The 19,830-nt window shown below is 37.5% G+C and overlaps 2 protein-coding genes across 3 annotated transcripts; one reads left to right on the top strand and one right to left on the bottom strand.

The window, feature by feature from the left end:
* Positions 1-1,990: 1,990 nt before the first annotated feature.
* Positions 1,991-4,998, top strand: LOC149029700 (Ribosomal protein S10p/S20e family protein). The gene is made up of 4 exons (XM_089142025.1): positions 1,991-2,095; positions 2,258-2,398; positions 2,487-2,600; positions 4,156-4,998. Exons 2-4 carry the CDS (start codon positions 2,287-2,289, stop codon positions 4,296-4,298), a joined length of 369 nt encoding a protein of 122 aa, XP_088998151.1. The 5' UTR covers positions 1,991-2,095; positions 2,258-2,286; the 3' UTR covers positions 4,299-4,998.
* Positions 4,999-8,251: 3,253 nt separating this feature from the next.
* LOC149029701 (UDP-glucuronate 4-epimerase 3-like) lies at positions 8,252-14,828 on the bottom strand. Of its 2 annotated transcripts, none has more exons than XR_016171193.1 (2): positions 10,745-14,828; positions 8,252-10,631 (listed from the first exon to the last, which is right to left on the bottom strand). XR_016171193.1 is itself a non-coding variant. In XM_089142026.1 (2 exons), exon 1 carries the CDS (start codon positions 14,450-14,452, stop codon positions 13,139-13,141), a length of 1,314 nt encoding a protein of 437 aa, XP_088998152.1. In that variant the 5' UTR covers positions 14,453-14,828; the 3' UTR covers positions 8,346-10,631; positions 13,119-13,138. The 2 variants fall into 2 exon arrangements, 1 of the variants encoding a protein (XP_088998152.1); XM_089142026.1 differs by having other exon boundaries at positions 8,346-10,631; positions 13,119-14,828.
* Between the last annotated feature and the right edge of the window lie 5,002 nt (positions 14,829-19,830).

Genomic DNA, 19,830 nt, shown 5'->3' on the forward strand with positions numbered 1-19,830 from the left:
TTAAACCATATAATATGATCTATAAAAAATTATGACTAAAACGAACAATCGATTCTAGTTTTGCAAGAAATACTCTGATGCCAATTATTAGACTTTCTAGGGTTTTCCTACCCTCAAAACCATAATCAATAATAAAACCATGTAAGAACTAGAATACAATATTAAATTTAGAAAGCTAAATGTATATTGAAGAAGATTGATGCAAACCTTGAATGACAAATCTGCAGAGTGACGAAGCCTTCTCCAATCTTCTCGTCTTTTTACCGTATCCTTTCTTGGAAAGAGAAAAGAACAAAAGAACTTTGAGAGATTGGAAGGACCCCATCATAACTATTTATAATAGCAATCCCAAACTCTAGTCCACTTCCACAATGGACCGGTTTGGCCCATCTCAAACATATGGCATTGTATTGGCCTGATGTGTTGAGAGTCCCATCAATTATTAACCCTAGTAATTAATCCAAATCCATATATTGTTTAGGATAAAACTAACAATTGGTTCTCATTATGGAAAACAAAGTTAAAACACCAACGTCTTTTCTCGCCATTTCTTCAACAGTTACGGTAGAATATTAGTCGATTGCAATTTGCAACTCGATCCCCGATTTTGTAAAAACAAAGTGCGATTTTGCAACTTCAAAGATAAAATTGGTATTTTTCACATCCCTCTGAAAGAAAGCCTATGTATCCTATTGAAGACGGAGGGAATAAACTGTTTTGGCCATTTTAGTAATACCAAAGCCAGTATTAGTTGTTTTCGTTGAAGTGAGCTTGCGGTGGCTATTTTTGTAAAAGTAAAGCCAATAATAGCTAGTCTTGTAATTTTTCCTTTTTTTTTTTTTATAAAACCAAGTAACATATATCAACATCAACAAAACAGTCAACGGGCGGTTCTATAAATGGCAGGGCAAACAATATATAGATATAGATTGTTCTTTGGAAGGTTGGGTCCATATCTTTGACCTGTGTACATGTTCAATCAACTTTGTTTTATCATAAAATAAATTATAAAACAATTAAAGAAAACAAATACAGGAAAATGGAAGAAAAAAAGAAGCAAATAGTTTGACTAGAGAAAAAGACTAAAAAGTCCTCTTGTTGACGAAAAACCATATAATCTCGGGTTTTATTTTGTGTGTGCGTGTGTATGTGTGTCTAAGGTTCATCTGGGCCAGCTTGCACACACATCGATTACATCCTCAGAGGATAAAGGATAAACTATTTCAAAGACAAAATAAAAATGTTTTATTTTGTATTATGCCTATAGTATTGTTTTTTTTTTTGTTGGAACGTCACTAACCAGCTACCAAACACGCCCTTAATATTTGTATATTTATTTTTTCATTAAAAAAAGAGAGAAATTTTTAGCACCACCCCTTAAGTTATCCTTTAAAATTAATTCTATCTCCTGAGCTATCTCATTTATCAGTCAGACTCTCTATTACTAACACAATTAGTTTTAGATAGTCTCAATTAGTCTTTATTTATCTCATTTCCAATATTAATGCTCTCACAATCTAAGGGAAAAAGATGGAGAAAATGAAAAAAAAAAAAAAAAAAAAAGAATATTTGTGAGAGAACAAAAATTAGCAAAATGCAAGAATTGAAGTAGAGAAGCGGTTGTAGATGACAGAGAAAGACGAAGACGAGTTGAACTAGGGCTTTTCATTCAAGGATATTCTTGTTAATTTGAAAAGTTTAACTTCCTTACATCAGCACTTTACTGTGATTTCTTAACGATAGGGAGTGCTACTGATTTATTTTTCTTATAATGGTCTGATTGATAAATTGAATAGTTCAAGGGATGAGATGAATTTTAGGAATAACTCACAGCCACTAGGGACTGAGTGGGACTCGAATGAAAATTATTATATAAAAAAATAAAATTAAAAATAATAATAATAAAAAGAAGTAGACCGGAGCGGAGCGGTTGGTCCAGGCTATCCAAACCGGCCAAATCAAACCGATATCCATCTCAAAGCTAGAAAACCCTAGTTACATAAATTTAGTTTCCTCAAGACGAAAAGAGTAGTTTGTGCTTCCACTCGCTAGCCGCAGGAGATAACAACGCCGATCGTTCGCTCCGGCCAATTAGGTTAGTCCAGATCTCTTCTTGAGAACATTATTTTCTCCTTTGGACGCTATGATGCTCTTATTTAGATTAGGAACAATGACTTTCAGGAATCGAATGATTCAGTTTTTTACAATCCCCCAAAAAATAAATATCTATTCTGAATTTGGATAATTTCTGTTGTAGTGAAGCAGAACTAAGCAACGAACGAAATTATGGCGTACGCACCACCAAAGCCTGGGAAAATTGGTTTGGAGGAAACTCAGGAGCAGGTTCACCGCATCAGGATTACTCTTTCTTCTAAGAATGTCAAAAATCTCGAGAAAGGTTGCTCTTGGCTTGGTTCTCACTCCCTAGGGCTATATTCTGACTATAGGTTTTACTTTATATGATAATACCTTTCTGGGTTTTACAGTGTGCGCGGATCTTGTCCGTGGAGCCAAGGATAAGAGGCTGAAAGTTAAGGGTCCAGTGAGGATGCCCACCAAAGTTCTCCTCATCACTACCCGTAAATCCCCTTGTGGTGAAGGTAATCATATAATCGTACACGATTTCCTGAATTCTCTCATTGACGTTCATATCAATTTTTTTCGCTTTGTGGTACTCTGCTGATTAGTCTTCGAAGTTGATATCTTGATGTTTTAGGAAGGTTTTGCATTTACTGTAAGTGCTTTTTTCATCGATTATATCAACATAAGCGTCAGAAAATTTCTACATCGAGAAATTCCCCTTCGAATTTATCAATGGTGATGTTGCAAAAGAGAGCATTTGTATTTGTGGCTTACAGTTCGCATGAGTTGTGGAGAGAATTGCATATGATTTTTGTTTTCTTTTCTCCCCTTATTCGATTTACTTCATAGTTTGGATGTGGTTAAGAAAAGTTTTTGTTGCTAAATTTGTTAAGGTAGTCTTCAAATTGGGATTCATGGTCACTGGGTGTTATGAACCTATGGTAATAACATAACCTATGACTTGTTTTATCTGTACGCCTTCTTTTACATTCCTCTTGCTTTCTCATTCTGAATTTCAGTTTCTTGCTTGCTCAATTGTTTTGCATTTGTTTCTATTGTTCCTAACTCTTTCAATATATTTATGATGTGCTGATCAGTTCTATTCTTCATATTTGAATTATATTCTCTTCTTTCCTCAGCTTCTTGCAATTTATTCAATGTTCCTATCTAATCAGTTGGGTGGGGGGTTTGGTAGGTATTTCGTAGATCATATAATGGACTGTTTATATTCAACATTTTTCTTTGTCTTTCTTTATTATTTTGTACTTCTTTGCCCAAAGAGTAGCTGTCTTTATTGGGTGAGTATGCTTAGACAGAATGTCTATGTCCCAAAAGAGCTTTACAGAGCTGTTAGAGAGATGAAAGATCTTCTATACCACAAGTGAGGTGCATACTTCTGATCGTGATTTTGTTAACCTAAAGGAAACCAGGAAAATCTAGATTCAGAATAGCATTATCTTCATTTGCAAAGAAGGCTTGTCTTCCATGCCATGAATACAGAAATCAATAACTTTTGGTTTGGCTGTGATCTTAATGTCAGATGTGGTGGATGTCCTATGCATGGTTTCATATTTAAACCAATCAAATCATGTCAAACCCTTAGCCATACTTATTCAGTTTAGTAGTTGAGATCTTTCACTTTTTCCTGTGCCATGTATTATCTTTTATCCTTTCTAGTGCTTGCTCTTATCAACCTTGTATGTGGATTCATATTCTTTTGATATGTACAGCAGAGGTGAATGTCTTGCTTAAATTCATAATGGTCTTTCACATGTTAGAAAGCTAGTAGAAAGCTAGATTCAGAGTATACCTCATAATTGCTGGTAGCTACTTGGTTGGATATTTGAAGAAAGTCCAGTTTTATTCAAATTGAAGGAATGCTTAATCCTTTGTGTCTGAATGATGAGTCCGTTGCATTTATCTTCCATTTCTGAAAGTACACTGAAACCAGAGTTTTGCACTTGCGAAAAACTATTGGTAGAACACTAAATTGCAGCATATCTGATGTGGTGTTAAACAATCTGATGAATTACTAAAAGAATCATGATTTTTATTATTCTTTTTGAATGTCAGGAACCAACACTTGGGATAGATTTGAGCTACGTGTACACAAGAGAGTAATTGATCTTGTTAGCTCCTCTGAAGTGGTGAAGCAGATCACATCCATCACCATTGAACCTGGTGTGGAGGTTGAAGTTACAATCGCAGATCCATAGTTATATGCTTGCCATTTTCTTTATTCATTTTTGCCCATGCCCTTGAGGTTAGTGTAGAGAGGAATTATCCCTCCATCTTTGAGTTAAAAGCATTTTTGAACCCATGACTTTTATCATTTGAATGATGACTTAGTTTGAAATGTTAGTTGTTTTTATCCTGAATCGTTTTGCAGCTTGTACCAAAACTAAGCTGTAGTCAACTATTTTAAGATGATTAAGTGCCTGGCCGGATTCTGTTGTCAGTGTTGAATTATTAGTATTTTTTGTTTCAGGATCTTTTTTTCCTTGGGTTGGTGGTGGGTTTTTTTCTTTTGGTTTGGTTGTGTTGAACATTTTGTTCTGGCATACCAGTTGATGCAACGGCCATGCTTGATGTTGGAAGCCCTAATCGAAAAAGAACTGGTCCAATGCTGGTAGTATCCCTTTCCCCTGTATCTCTTGGATTTTGTTGTTGTTGCTGACATTAGCGAGTGCAACTAATGGCTAAATTTGTCAGAGCAACTAAGCTACCCACACAAGGATTTGATCAATAGTTTTAATCACACGAACAACCGCATGACAGAACCACAGTTCTAAGTAAAGGAAAGAATACAGAGACAGACGCATTTACCTATAAAAATGAGAAAATTACATGGCATTTATTATGATTATTAGTTTTTTTTTTTTGGTGAAGGCACTTATTATTTTTGGGGTGAGAATTAGTGATTACTTAATATTGTCTATAAAATTAAATGGTACTCACGTGCATAATTACAAATTATTCAGAGTTAAATTTTGTTGTTAAATGATTAGTAAACTTGTTTAGATATCCTCATTCTTTTAAGTTCCATTTAAGTGATTCAAAAATTAAAATTATGTAAATACTCTTTGGATAAGGAAATTACAAAAATACCTCAAGGATAAAACAAGTTTAGAAAATTTTATAATATCACAAGGATGAGGTAGTGGAAAATCTTGATAGTTTGGGTTTTCGGCCAGGTGCAGGTAGAAGATGAATGAAAGGAGAATCCTTTCACTCAATTGGGTATGGAAAGGTATTAAACTTGGGGCATTATTGTCATTTTCCTATCTAGAGGGCATTTGTGTAATTTAAAATTCAAATTTTAAGTGACTTAAATAAGGGAATGGTATTTAAGTAAATTTATTAGCCATTTAAGAACAGAATTTAACTGTGAGATTTGTAATTATGCATGTGGGTGCTATGTAATTTTCGAGACAAGTGGCTACTAGTTTCGCCCATAAAATAATGGGTGCCGTGTAATTTTTTTTGTGTCAAAAAACATTTATTGGAAAGAAAAACCCATAGGGAAGTTACAACCTGCATGATCAAAATACAAAGGCCAATGAATGAGGGAGTCTGGATCAGCTACCCGTCGGGGGAGCACTCTGTGCTCTCCGACGACTTTACCACCATAAATATAGGGGGACCCAGGGGTTGGATGATGGGAGTTTTATTTATTTTTATTAGTATTATTATTATTTACCTGTGGGTCCCACATGATTTGTGGTGGTAAAGCCGTGCTCCCCTGACGGGGTGATGATCCGGATTCATGAACGAGGGGGGGGGGGGGAGGGGAGGAAGAAAAGGTAAATAAAGAGATGAACTAGCAGCATAAGATGCCAATCGATCAGCAACACTATTTCCTTCTCGAAGGGTATGTTTAAAGGAGACAAATTCAAACTTGTTCTTCATCAGAAGGATGTCCTCAATGATGTGAGTGATTCTCCATGGTGTCGGTGTTTCTTTGTGATTGATGATATTGATAATTGCTTCATTATCACCTTCAAATATTCACTCTTTTGAAGTTCTCTGATAAAGCCAATTGAAGTGCCATCCTCAAGGCTTCAGCTTCGGCTTGAAAGGCTTTGAAGTTACCCCGAGGAGAAGCAAAACATAGTATGAAATGGCCTAGATGATTTCGAGCGACTCCTCTGATTCCAGAAATATAGTGATCATCAGCAAGCTTTATGGATGATCCATCTATGTTGAATTTGATGCAATCTTTGGGAGGTGCTATCCACCAAATGTTGCTTCTTTTCACCTTTATCAGTAACTTTAGTATGATTGGAGTGGAGGAATTGTGCATTTAAGGATTGAGCCAGCCACCACGCTTGCCTTAGACATTGAAAGGTTCTCCATGACCTGCCTTATTGAAGGAAGACCAGATAATCCAAAGTGTAATAATGTGCAGTACCTGTTGGTGAATTTTTGTTTGCAATTGCGATCCATTTGGATAATTGATCTACTATGTCTAAGGTATGATTCCACCAGCAGATTCTAAATTGATTCCAAACCTGTCTTGCATAGTGACAGTTCAAGAAAATATGATTAATATCAGCTATTTCAGTCGAGCATAGAGAACATATATTTGAAACATTACATCCTCTGTTCTTGAGAAGGCTAGGGGTGGGTAGCTTCTAATGGAGTAACTTCCAAGTGAAATGTATGATCCTTGGGGCTAAAGGGTGGTGCCAAAGTTTCAGCCATGGGATAGAGTGCTGCTAGGCTGAACTGTTACTGTAAACTTTGTAAGCTGAAGCAACAGTGAAGTTACCTGTGGTGGTTTGATCCCAGATAATACTATCTTTCTTCTTAGTAGGAGGAAGGGATATATTGAATATATGCTCTGCAATCTCAGGGCTTCACCATTCAAGAACAAGATCATGATTCCAAGAAAACTTAGTTTGTGCAAGAATTTTGACATGTCATGGGGATTCTCTTAAGTCTGAAAGAAAATCCAGAAAGAATCTCCAAGTGTCATCGGATCCAATGCCAACTTGGCCATCCAATTAGCAGCTTGGTTGGCATCTCTACCAATGAACGGAGGCGACCAGTATCTCCCGCCAACACGCAAATGTCCTTTATGTAACCAGTGAACCTACTAGCTTCTTTTTAGTGATCAAGAAGCTCGACCACCGTGAGAGAATCAAACTCAATATGGAGATGCACAATGTACATCTCTTGGGCAATACGTACCTCTCTAGAATAGCAGCCAACTCCGCCTCAAGAAGTCGGCAAGGAACGTTTCTCTTTGCAAAGCCACCTCCAAAGCCTTCATCCTCAAAATTCTATAAAGAATTGTGCCCTAAAGCCAAGGTTTAGATCCGTTATGCATCAGGGGAGAGGTATGTGTTTTCGTCATTCTTCTTCATCACACACACTAAGAATGAGATCTATCTATGAGTAATGATAAAATGAATAAGAAATACGATTTCTATAGATCACACTCTATTGTGTGGTAAAAAAGCATAAGAAGAATTTTATCATTACTCATAGATAGAGAGTCAAACCTAAAATGAAATGATTGTTTCTTTGAAGGACACAGTTTTTGTGAAGAAAGTTAGTTGAAAATATCTTCTCTACCATATGGAGATGGTCACTAGTTAGGCATTCAGCTCCACTTCCAGCAAGGAGACTCTCACCCTGGGCAAGGTAAGGTGGTTGTTCGTTTCTGGTTCCTGAATCAGCGAGCTTAAAGCAACTATGCAGGCCTTGCATTGAAATTATACTCTACAGTATCGTCGATAAAACAGACGAATAATTGATTTGAAATCTTCCCAGTAAAAATTTGACCTAGATTTCTGAAGGCTGTATTCGGTAAGCAACAAATGGATCGAAATGAAAAGGAAAATAAGATTATATCTATTTTTATTTTATTTTTTTGGTGGTAAATATCTATGATTTTTTATCGTTGATGAAGAATAAAAGAAGATAGAAAGAAAAAGTTTATATTTAATTTATCAAAAAGTCTTGAGACGCCCATCAGGCTTTAGTAGTTCTGAAAATTTCTAAGTTACTTGGAGAACAGTTGAGCAAGTCATGGAAGCTTAATTGTTTAATTGTGAAGTTTTCAAGTGCTTCAGCGTGCGCCGCCTCCGTTCTCTGTCATCCTCCTTTTTCTGGATTTTTGTTCGCGCCAGTGCGGCCTGCGTAGGCATTAGATTTGGACACAGCATTAGATTTGGACACGTAGCCAACGACTCCGATTTACTTGATTGAATTTAACATTTAAAAAGTTTTAAATATTACAATTACCTACCCTTGAAAGTTTTTAAATTTACAATATCAATCTTTTTTTTCCCAAACAAACAAAACCCTCAACTCGATATTGGACTAGATTTCGCCGAGTACTTCATGGTGTTGATTAGGTCGAAAATCCTTTTGCCGATCGCTCGGCGAAATTTGGTGTTGAAAGCATCGAAGTTGAAGGCGGATGAGGCGGTGAAGATGGGGATGATCGACTCAGCGCATGATAGCCCGAAGGAGACCGTCAAGGCTGCGGTGCGCCTGGCAAAGCAACTGAGTGGAAGGAATTGGGATGGACAAGTTTATGCCTGTATAAGGAAGGCTTCGTTTCCGGAGTTGTGCGAGGTTTTAAGGTTGAACAACGATAAGGAAGCTAAAGCCAAAGCGGCTTCAAAGCTTTGAAATCTTCGAAACTTCACCTGCTAGTATTCGAGGAGAATTCTTGCCTTGTTGGATTAAGTAATTGAGCAGAGACAGAAACATCTGTGTGTCTTCGAAATTGAAACTGTTGCAGCCTGCAAGTTATGGGTACCATTTCGCCATTAGGATTGAAACTGCTCGCTACTGTGTTTCTGAACCTGAACTGTGTTGTTGCCCTTCGATTTGACTTTAGCAGAACACAAGTAACTTGAGATAATATTTTTCTATAAATCTGCCCCAAAAAAGGCTCAAGCAGAGAGGTTCTTCAGGTTAGAACTAATCACCATAGTAGGTTAGAGCTTCACCTGACGGAGAGGATGGATTAGATTACCGGAGACGGAAGAGAGGAGGATAGTTGGGTTAGGGTTTGGTTGAATCTGAATCGTTTTTTATCATCCCAAAACTTGCTTGGTTTTTTTTGTAAATTTTCTTTGCATGAAGGGTGCGTGAGTGTAAATTTGTAAAAATTTCAAACATTAAACCAAAGTGTAATTAATTAAAGCTCTAATACCTCAACAGATGTTGAAAATCTGGGGCTGCAGGGACGATATCTGCGCAGCCGCCAACAAAAATCCCCTTTTTCTACTTCTTACGTTTACCAATAAAAAAACTTCTCATATGCTTCGTTTCTAAGTTCACCAACATTAAACAAGAAGGTTAAAGACGCAAGCCACTACCAATGAATTGACTCTGTTTATCCAACTAAGCATTTATCTGACTACCTAGAAATGACTAAACTTTGGTTCCTGTTTCTTCCCTCATTCAAACCCAAATATTAAACTGAAGTGATCGAGTCTCCCTGGCATGTTTTCTCACCTAACCATTTCAAGTAGTTTCTGCAACTCTCTCATTATAACTTGTGTATATTTCTAGAAGCAAGAAGTTTCACGTGCTTACAAGGGCGTGAAAGGCAAGAATGCAGCCCTTGTAAGGATCACAACCAAGAAAACAAGTGTTGACTGTAAACTTGTTCAAAAGAAAAATTGTAGCAGAGAAGAATTCAGAGCCAAGAAAACTAATTTGCCTCATGGTGAAGCAACCAGTAACCTCTATATTCCCTCTTTCACCTCCATCGACTTTATTGCTGTCTGACTATAGACTTTGACATCCATCAAAAGAAAAACTCTAAACATCTCCAGTCACTTGAGAGGATCTTCCCATCCATAAAATCACATCAAGTTACCTAACTGCACCTTATTGTCAACTTGGTTCTTATCAATCCTGAATTAAAATACAATTAGGGCTCATTTATTGCAATGATCTCTAAAGCTGAAGATCTTGAGTTGGCTAAAGACATAATCATCTCCTAAATTTATTAATTTCAAATGATTCTAAAAATCTATTTAAGATTGAATAGTATAACACTACTCATCATTGGGTGCAGGCCCTCCTAATAACACAACAAATACAAAATGGTAACAACAAAATCTACAGATAATCTTCACTCAATAAGTTATTATTGTATAGAAGGAACATTAAAAAAAAATAAAAAAATCTAGGACCAATGTGGGAGAGAAAGATGGCAAGATAACCTCATCAGCTCAGTAGTGTGAAAACACAGAACTCAGTCTTGGTGATCCTGGTCTTTGCAGGATCAATCAGCTAGGCAAAGTACTCACCAATTGTCTCTACAATTGAATAATTGTATATAAAGATGACCGAACCAACTTAAAGGTGCAAACTTATTGCTCAAGCCTCTGTTCCCTGCTTATCTGAATCTGACGGCAAACAATGCCAGAATGATGGTGCTTGATTTTCACTGATGCAGCCTTTCACCTTCAATCATCAATAGAAACTTACCCAATGCCTATTTCACCATCATGATAATTATTTGAAATACCATAACTTGATGTTCACAGGATAGCCCTTTGCCCAGTTCTCTTTACCTGTAAAATAAGTACATTGTTCTGGGTAAGCTTTCTTTCCTCCCCCAATGCTAACTTCTCTATAAGTTCTTCAACCAGATGACAAAATTATGCTTATATTCCTGCCAACCTACCCCAATCAAGTTCAGGTGATTCAAAGGTCATGTAGGAAACTAAGCTTTGGTCCTCAATTAGTTCCCTACCACCTGCCTAGCAGATCTACTGAAATCTATGCAGTCCTACAGCAGCATATTACCAAATATATTAGCACTCTACTGGCATTTTGAGCAGAACTTTAAGTATGTCCATATTGATGGCATTAACTACAACTTCGATAACCTAGCCACACCTGATCAAAATTCTGAAACACTTCTAGCGAGCTAGAATGTCTTACATGAGGGCAAAGACTAACTTCAAACACTTAAAAGATTTCTGAGCAAGTCAAACCACTCTTCCAAGTTTCAGCACGGTCAAATAACCACTCCAGCTAAATAACATGGATTAGTGGATCCTAGTGGCAACAAATGTGGGAATATGAAAAGAAAATGAGGCCAACTATATAAACCAACTTAAAACCACTGGTTTTGAAGACTGCAGAAGCACACAATGGAGAATGAAGGAAAAATAAGTTCCTCCAATCATCAGTTAGATCATCAACACAACTCTGCCTCGCTGCGTCCTGCATGTTCTTCTTATGATATATAGTTTAAAATCCTTGGATTCTAAGTCATCCCTTCAAGATTCAAGTCTGTAAAGATAAATAAACTATTGTTCACTACCATAATGCACACATCTCTATCATTTCAACATCAAGGCATATTCATTAGTTTCAAGATCTGAAAGCATATTCATTAGTTTCAAGATCTTCCAAAGTTGTCCAAATTTCTTGCCAAAATAAAACAGGACAAATAATTTCTTTCCTTGAGACCATCTGAAACTAAGAATACATTTCATAAGTTAAGCCAGGCACTACTTCACCACCCAAAAAAAAAAAAATTAAGCTAGGCACTACACTTCTCTATGCACGACGATTTCCTAACAGCCCTCACAATGAATTTCCTAACAGCCCTCACAATGAATATTTAATAAATCAACATGAGGCAAGGGCTTGGTGCAACCTATTAAAAGGAAGAATGACCATTCAATAATAGGAAATAGAATTCCATGATACAGGAACCCAGTGCAACCTACATGATGGTTATAATCCAAGACTGAACTTATTGTATAACCACGACCATGCCACAGAACAGGCAATATTAGGGAGGTTTAATGTGGCTTCAGAGCGAACAACTACACAATGACCTCTAGTCACAGAAGAAAATGTATGTTGAAACAGTAGAATACACCACTCCCACGGATAAATTCATCCAAATATACCTACAGAATCCACCTTCACTGAAAATGGATCCCTGTTTCATCAGGTACATGACAGTTTCTTTAAAAAGAGAGGAGAGGGGGTGTGAATATTTCCTTCACTGCACTCAGGTACCAAAGATGAAAATCGTTCCCGTAACAAGGTTACGTTGAACTTTGAACAACTAATCCCTGAAATTGATGCCTGAGAGAAATTCTAAAAAGCAAATAATACACAATATTAGCCTGAAAGTTTGCAATCAGATCCGACTTAGCAACTCTTTAACTTAACTAGGTCACCACTCGTAAGAATTCTGCAACCTACTATAGCCATTAACTGTGAATTAAAGTTGATCTAGTGAAAACAAATGTCAGGAACTATGGTACTAGGTGGAGTTTCACTTCTGAACCAATTAACACCAGCAAAACCATTTACTATTTCAAAACTAGCTTCTTCACATGCCATCACACCTCGAGCAAATGAAAAGCAACATATGTTACAGACCCACATTAATGTTTTTGACACTGATACTAGGTTCTCAATTTAAAGCAAGATACAATAGTGGCATAAATTAGCGGATATTAACTACTAATATAAGTTTCAAATTCATAGTACAGTAGTACAAAAATAATGAATAAGGAAAAGATGCCTCCAATGTACTACCAACATAAACGAAATAGAGTACCATTAGAACACCAACAATGATCATGCGGAACTGACTAAACATGATCCCTTGATGTCTACCTCGTCTGTTATGACAAAAAAAACAACTCTCAGTAAACACAAACTCGCAGGAGATGTTTTTATTGAAATCCATTAAGTTAATCAAAGAAGTTCACCAATCTGAATATAGATGAATGTTTACCTATATAAACCGTGGATTATACAGTGCTGACACTAGACGTAGCAACAATCCTAATTAAAAGGGGAAGAAGAAAGGACAAAAAGAAGCAACGAACAATCAGATGCTTCCCGCTTTCATTTGATACAGATCAGGAATGCCCTGCAAACAATTCCCACCCACCACGAAGACCTCTCTACTCCAAAACACTTATATGCCAATACTAAGATATATGAAGAGAAGATAAATGGATGAAGAGAAAAGGAAGAACAAATTCGTAAAAAATCGAAAAGATTAATGGAAACGGTTCTACCGCAGACCAATCAAGACGATTCACTCTGAAGCCTTCTTCACTGAACTTGAATAGTAACTGAGGTACCACCGAACGAACTTCTTCAACCCCGTCTGCAGATCCGTCGTGGGCTTGTAGCCAAGCTCCTGTTGTGCCAAACTTATATTCGCATGAGTGAACTGCACATCTCCATTTCTAGGCATCTTCAACATCATCCTTTTGGCCTTAACCTTCAACAATTTCTCCAATATGCTCACAAGATCAGTGACGGGCACCGGTGAGGTGTTTCCTAGATTGAAGACCCGTAATTGTGCAGGCTTTCTCTTCTTTCCACCACTTCCAGTGCTCTTCTCGGCAGTGTCCAACGATGCCAAGCATCCCTTTACTATGTCATCGATGTAAGTGAAGTCCCTCGCAACCGTTCCATGATTAGCTCCCTCAAAGATCGAAATTGTCTTCCCCTTGAGAATATCTTTGGTAAAGAAGAAATACGCCATGTCAGGTCGACCCCAAGGACCATAAACCGTGAAAAAGCGCAACCCAGTAAGCGAAAGACCATAGATGTGATTGTAGGTGTGGGCAATCTCTTCGCCAGCCTTCTTAGTAGCTGCATAAAGGCTAGCAGGTTGGTCAGTTCGGTCTTTTTCTGAAAAAGGCACCTTGGAGTTGAGACCATAAACCGAACTCGATGAAGCCCAGACGATTGCAGGCTGTGGATTAGTAGACTTGCAGACCTCAAGCAAGTTAACAAACCCGGCAATGTTGCTATGTACATAAGAACCAGGATTCTGCATTGCGTACCTAACGCCTGCCTGGGCCGCAAGGTGCATTACGTGTGTGAAAGCAACGACATCGAAGAGTTTACGAAGAAGAGCGACATCATTGATGTCGCCTTCAACAACGAACACTCCCGAGCGCTCAAGAAGGGCCTGACGCGCTCGCTTCAGTGATGGTTCATAGTAGTCATTGAAACTGTCAAGGCCAAGAACGCCATCGCCACGGCGCTTCAATGCGGCCGAAACATGCGTACCAACGAATCCTGCACCACCAGTAACAAGTACAGAAATACCATTGCGTGAGCGAACACGAGCAGAGGAGCGAACACGCTTCTCCCATGCCGGACCACCCCACTTAGATGTACCAAGAGATCGGCGCGACGGATCAGACGATGTAGAAGGAGGAGATCGGAGGAAGAAGAAGAGAATCAAGCCAAGAAAAAGAAATGACCAAAACGTAAGCTTTGCTAAAGAAGAATGCCACCGCAGCCGATGAATGTAAGAATATTTGTCCATCTTGATCTTGCCAGGCGTCGATGGAATGTTTTCGAGATGAGAAATCGGCTTCAGCTGCGACATGGAAACCAGAATCGCCTGCAAATCTTCGAAACCCTTCCCCTCCCTCGCCCTTTCACCAATTTCTTCCTGAAACGGAAACCAATGTCAGGAGGGTTAGGGTTAGGGTTTAAGTCTTCAAATTCTTGGGGATTCACTTCACAGAGAAAAATGCTGCGTTAAAAAACGACGATCTCTCTTACTTCTCTTCTTCTTCTTCTTCTTCTTCTTCTCTTCCTTCTCTCATTTGAGGGAATCTTCTGGATTAATATAAATATTGCTGTAATTCCTTCTTTTACATTTCTATCATTCTATTCTAAGATCTACAGAGAGAGATGAAACCACAGGAGACAAAGGAGAAAAATGGAGCCACCAGAGGCGAGGGGATAATTAGGAATACGAGTTGACGAAGAGTCAAAGTTTAGTAAATAAGCAATAAATGGGATTGGATCTTTGTGTAATTTTATACTTGCTAATAATAGTATTATTATCTTTACTAATCTAAACCTTTCTCCATAACCTTCAGAAGCAATGAGAGTTATTTCTTGTGAATGGTTGTCCTTGAATCACTCAGCCTTGATTTCATCCCTTACCCTTACCACTGGTGTTGTGAGATTTCTAATTATGCAATATGCATTCCTTAATTTTGAACTTATCAAGTGTTTCTATTTCGAAAACACTAGAAATAGTTTTGATTTCGTTTCATAAAAAATTGTCAAATTTCATGAATTCCCTTCTCTAAACTTTTTTGCTTAAACTAACTTTAACTTTGTCTTCGAAACTAGAAAAGCCTATGGAATTTGGACGGATCATTTTCAGAACACAGAGTGCATCTTATGGAATCCAGACAGATCATTTTTTGCCGCCAAAACAATCACAAACACAAGTTTTTCTACTACAACACTAGAGTTGGAACTTGGAAGCGATGTGTGATACTATGTTCTTGGCATTGCATTTCTAGGTCACAAAACTTGGTATCTAGTAGAGGTCTAGTTCAAGAGTCGTTGTCTTTGGTTCCTAGGACTTGACAACAAGTTTGGCCACTTGAGCTTGCTCCATTGTTGGTTTTTGTGGCTAGGAATTTCTCTCAGGTTTATTTCATTAGTTTTCCTCAATTCTCAATTGGCAGTTAGGATGTTGTGAATTGAAAAACCCATAGGAGGCCGGAAATTGTAAAATGCACAGCACTTGCAGCAAAAGGGTTGATATCACGATCTCGACTGTGTTTTCACACTTTTGAGAAATAGACGGTCGAGATATTGATCTCTACTATTCGCAGCACAATGCGCGCAACACTGAAGTCTAGCCCTAAGAGGCCTCCAATGCGGTTCTTCTAATTCATCTTTGTACTTCCTTTTGGGTTTAGTGCATTTTCTATTCATCAGTAATAATAATTCCAAGGCTGATTATCTTGACCAAAGGTGTTTCTAAATTTTGCCTAAAAAAAGTTTGGTGGCCTTTATTCTGAACCACTCTATTTTTGGTCCTAGTATCTTGACTTAGGTAGTTTAATAAATTTTAGTTTGTCGGCTTGTCCCCCCAAAAAAAAATTTGCTTCTAAAAACAAATGCAATAACAATTTATTATTGTGTGGAAATTATTTCTTGAAGCAAAAATCACCTGAAACTAGTTTCCGGTGGATAATGAAGGTCATTAAATTAAAGGGCTTGAATGTGATTTCAGATAGTTGCAATGTATACATTAACTGGGGGGCTTGAATGTGATTTGTGATAAAGGCGGGGGAAGCTGTGAATGACAAAATGAGAGAATAATATGGCAGACGACAGAAGGAGGAGAGTCTCATGTGGACGGTGGAGATGATCAGAGTTCACATGACATTAATAGTGGTGAGGTCACTGAGGTGAAGGGATTAGGGATATGTGGTGGGGTCCACTTCTGGATATGACGGTTCCGGAAGGTAGTGAAGAGTGAGTCGCCACCACGTAATCAGTGGTGGGCCCACTTGAAATTTATAAATATAGCCAAAAAGCCCAAATCCAAGGCTTTTTTTTAGTTTCTTGCCCTCCAAGTCTAAGACTAAGCATCCACTCATTAGTAGAAATAAATATTTGTTTTCTATAATAATTCTGTGGGGCCACCGATTCAGATCCAGATCGGGTGAATCGTTTATGGATTAAAAATTGACCGATTTTAGCTGATTCATGCGAAGAAACCCTAGAATCGTTGAGTATTCTTCTTCTATTTTGATTCAATCCAAACCTGGTAGCCAATTTTGGGTGATTCAAAATCTTTGTGTGGGAAATTCTGCACGTTCCAAATGATGGATGCAACTTGCTTGTCTAGAGAATTATTATATTGAAGTATATTTAAATACTGATTCCTTGGACTAGGCGCGGAGTCTCATCTTATATTTAAATTGTATGTGCAAACTATCATTGAAGATGTAATCAAAGCGTTTGTAGGTTTTAAAACTCTATTGGGTATGGATAATACAGGAAAGAGTGACTATTATAATCCGAATTTGGATTCATATCAAAATAAATTCAAATACTTGCTCCTTGTTTTAAAACTCTTAATGGATATACAAAATACAAGAATAAGTGGACTATTTGTTTCTTTTTTTATTCTCAATATCCAATGACTAGATTATGTTATACACATCTTATATAAATCTCGCCAACTATCTAGATGTGTATTGTTATCAATATTTCAAACTGCAATCCCTAAATCGGAAAATAGTCGTTCGAACCGATACCTAAGGTCCAAGTTTGGACCATGAAGGTTTAACAGGCACTTCTCGGATATGGCCCTTCTTAGGAAATTCTCTCTCTAAGAATCTGAAGGGTGATTGACATAGCAAGGAGGCATTTTTACCCTCATGGGACTTCTAGGTAGAAAAGATGAGAGAGAAGGGTCACACATGATATTCGCTTAAACATTTAATGTGAATATCTCACTGCGAGTAAGGAAGCTTATGCTTCACTCAAGGTTTTCCTCGAGCCCAGAAGCGGCAATTCATTTGTCCTCTTAGAATGACGCTAACACTTTATCCATTGACAAGATCTTCTTACATTTGGCGGGATTATGTGATCATCTAACTGCAACTCGAAGTCACCTCCGCCCTCCATCTGGTCAGATGTGCATCTAAGGGTTGTGAAACATTCACTATCTCTTTAGGTATAGACTTGCTATATAATCCACCACTATGCCTGAACGAGAGTAAGACTTGAACACTTCAGTCCTCATTCTCTTGCATTTAACTCCTGAAGAACGATCTTTTCTTTATCTTTTTGAGCACTTATTCCTCCGGAAGAAGTCTCTGATTTTCTTATCTGAACTGACTTAATCATTGAAGGTGGCTTCCTGTCCTCAGAGGCGCCCACTCTTACCATTGTTTTGGTTTAAAAAACTAGGTCCAGATCAGAGATGAACCAAGGAGCTAAGGGTACATTTTTCACCTCAACATGTACAAAATAACCACTGTTTGGTTTACTCTCTACATGTATAAGAGACTTCTAGCGAGAATCCTAATCCACTAAAGAAAACCATCAATTTTATGATTTTATTAAGGATAAATACGTAAGCCAAAAATAATGTATTGATTATTTATTTATTATAACGTTCTTTTTCCGTTTATGTAGAAAAAGTTGTTATTTGAGTTGACTTTTGCATACGCGATGTTGTCGTGATGAAGTTGGTGAGGAAATGGGTTTGTTCGAATGTTCGTTAAAAGCCCATAAAACTCTGGAATTCGGGTAAGGAATTTGTTTCTGAAATTTTCAAAGCTGAGTTTGGAGTCATTTCTGGGTTGAACCCTTCAATTCAATTTTGGAGTTCTGCTGACTTTTGACCATTCACGATTTCAAGGGAAAGGGTAAGAACCTGGGAAAATAGCCGTTAATGAACCGTTGAAACTAAACCCCTCATTTGATATAAGAATCCGGAAGAAGTTAAGATTACCTCTAACTTTTTTTTTTGGGTAAAATTTTATAAAAGATTATCTCTCATCATGTGTTTGGAAGAGAGCTTTGTGCTTTCTCAATTCACACTTTTTCTATATGGGGAGATATTGTAAATATGTTTAAAATTTAATACTATTTTATATAAATATATGTTTTAATTGTGTCTTTTATCCTATGGTTTTATTTAGTCTCACATCGGGTTGAGAGGATCTGATTATGTGGTTTATATATAGTAAGGCCCATTTAATATTAATTTGAGTGACACGAACCGAGCCTGAATCCTGTTGTGACCTTGCCATGATTATATAGATATATATTAATATTAATAATAAATCTATATAACTTGGGACTTGAGACATAGGTGATCCTGAAGGCCCCATGACAAATGGGCCCTATTTTGGAAAGCCTGTTGCTGGGTGAAAACGTGGAGATGCTACCCACAGCCTCACAAATTGAGCTAAATGGTACCCTCACAAAGAGAAGTGACCTTACCCTTTTACCCACAGACTTTGCGACTCTATATAAACTCATTTTCGTGTTCATTCTTAACATTGAATTTCCTCCTCTTTCTTTCTTTCTCTCTCTCCCTATTGTTGTTCTGTTCAGTGAACATAACCTGATACACCTTAAGTAACCTTTCTGGGGTGCAACCTTAAAGGTTGGGCTGACTGATCTTGGGGTGAAGACACTGTAGAACCCGTATTGCACAAATTGGGATGTCTAAATACCTTAAAGAAAGTACCTCTAGTACGTTTTAGCTCAAAAAGAAGTATTGATAAAACAAGCGTTCAAGTGTATTTGCAGATTCCTCAACAACGTTTCAACAGATGTTTGTGACTCTAAGGGTTGCTCAATTGGTAATGATTAGTACTTCTTAGTGAAGAGGTTACGGATTTAATGCTTCCTATGATATATATAATAGTCCCTGTCCCTTAATATAAAACTACTAAATCTTGGGGGAAAAAAAGGGGTCCAAACTCTCCTTTAAGGGTATAATCATGGTACATTGTGTCGGTATATCGCCGACACAGGGCAATATATTGTCGTGTCACTGGGGGCGACATGAATCCCCCCCAGCGACACGATATTTACAATATATCGGCGATATATCGCCGAAAAATCGGGGATATATCGCTACATTCGCATATATAATAGTATTTCATTCGTTTTTCGGCGATATATCGGGACCCTCGTGCCCGTCAACAACAATATGTGAATCATGAGCCATACTCAACATAATTGTATAATGAATTGTAAACTTTAGTACATCTATTTACTAGTTGTGTATTTGTGTTTTGTTTACATATTTACATTAGTTTATAAGAATTTTCTAAACTTCCAATTTTGCCTGCATATAGCTGGACATATGCTAATTATAAACTTTAGATTAGGTGATGTTTTAGGTCAAAATAACACTCATAATGTGTTTATTGACATCAAATTAGGCTACACGTCAAATTTCAAGTCAAAAGACTTGAA

This window comes from Hakea prostrata, chromosome 1 (assembly GCF_041222555.1).
Source record: "Hakea prostrata isolate BN-2017 chromosome 1, UWA_Hpros_2, whole genome shotgun sequence".
Taxonomy (NCBI): Eukaryota; Viridiplantae; Streptophyta; class Magnoliopsida; order Proteales; family Proteaceae; genus Hakea; species Hakea prostrata.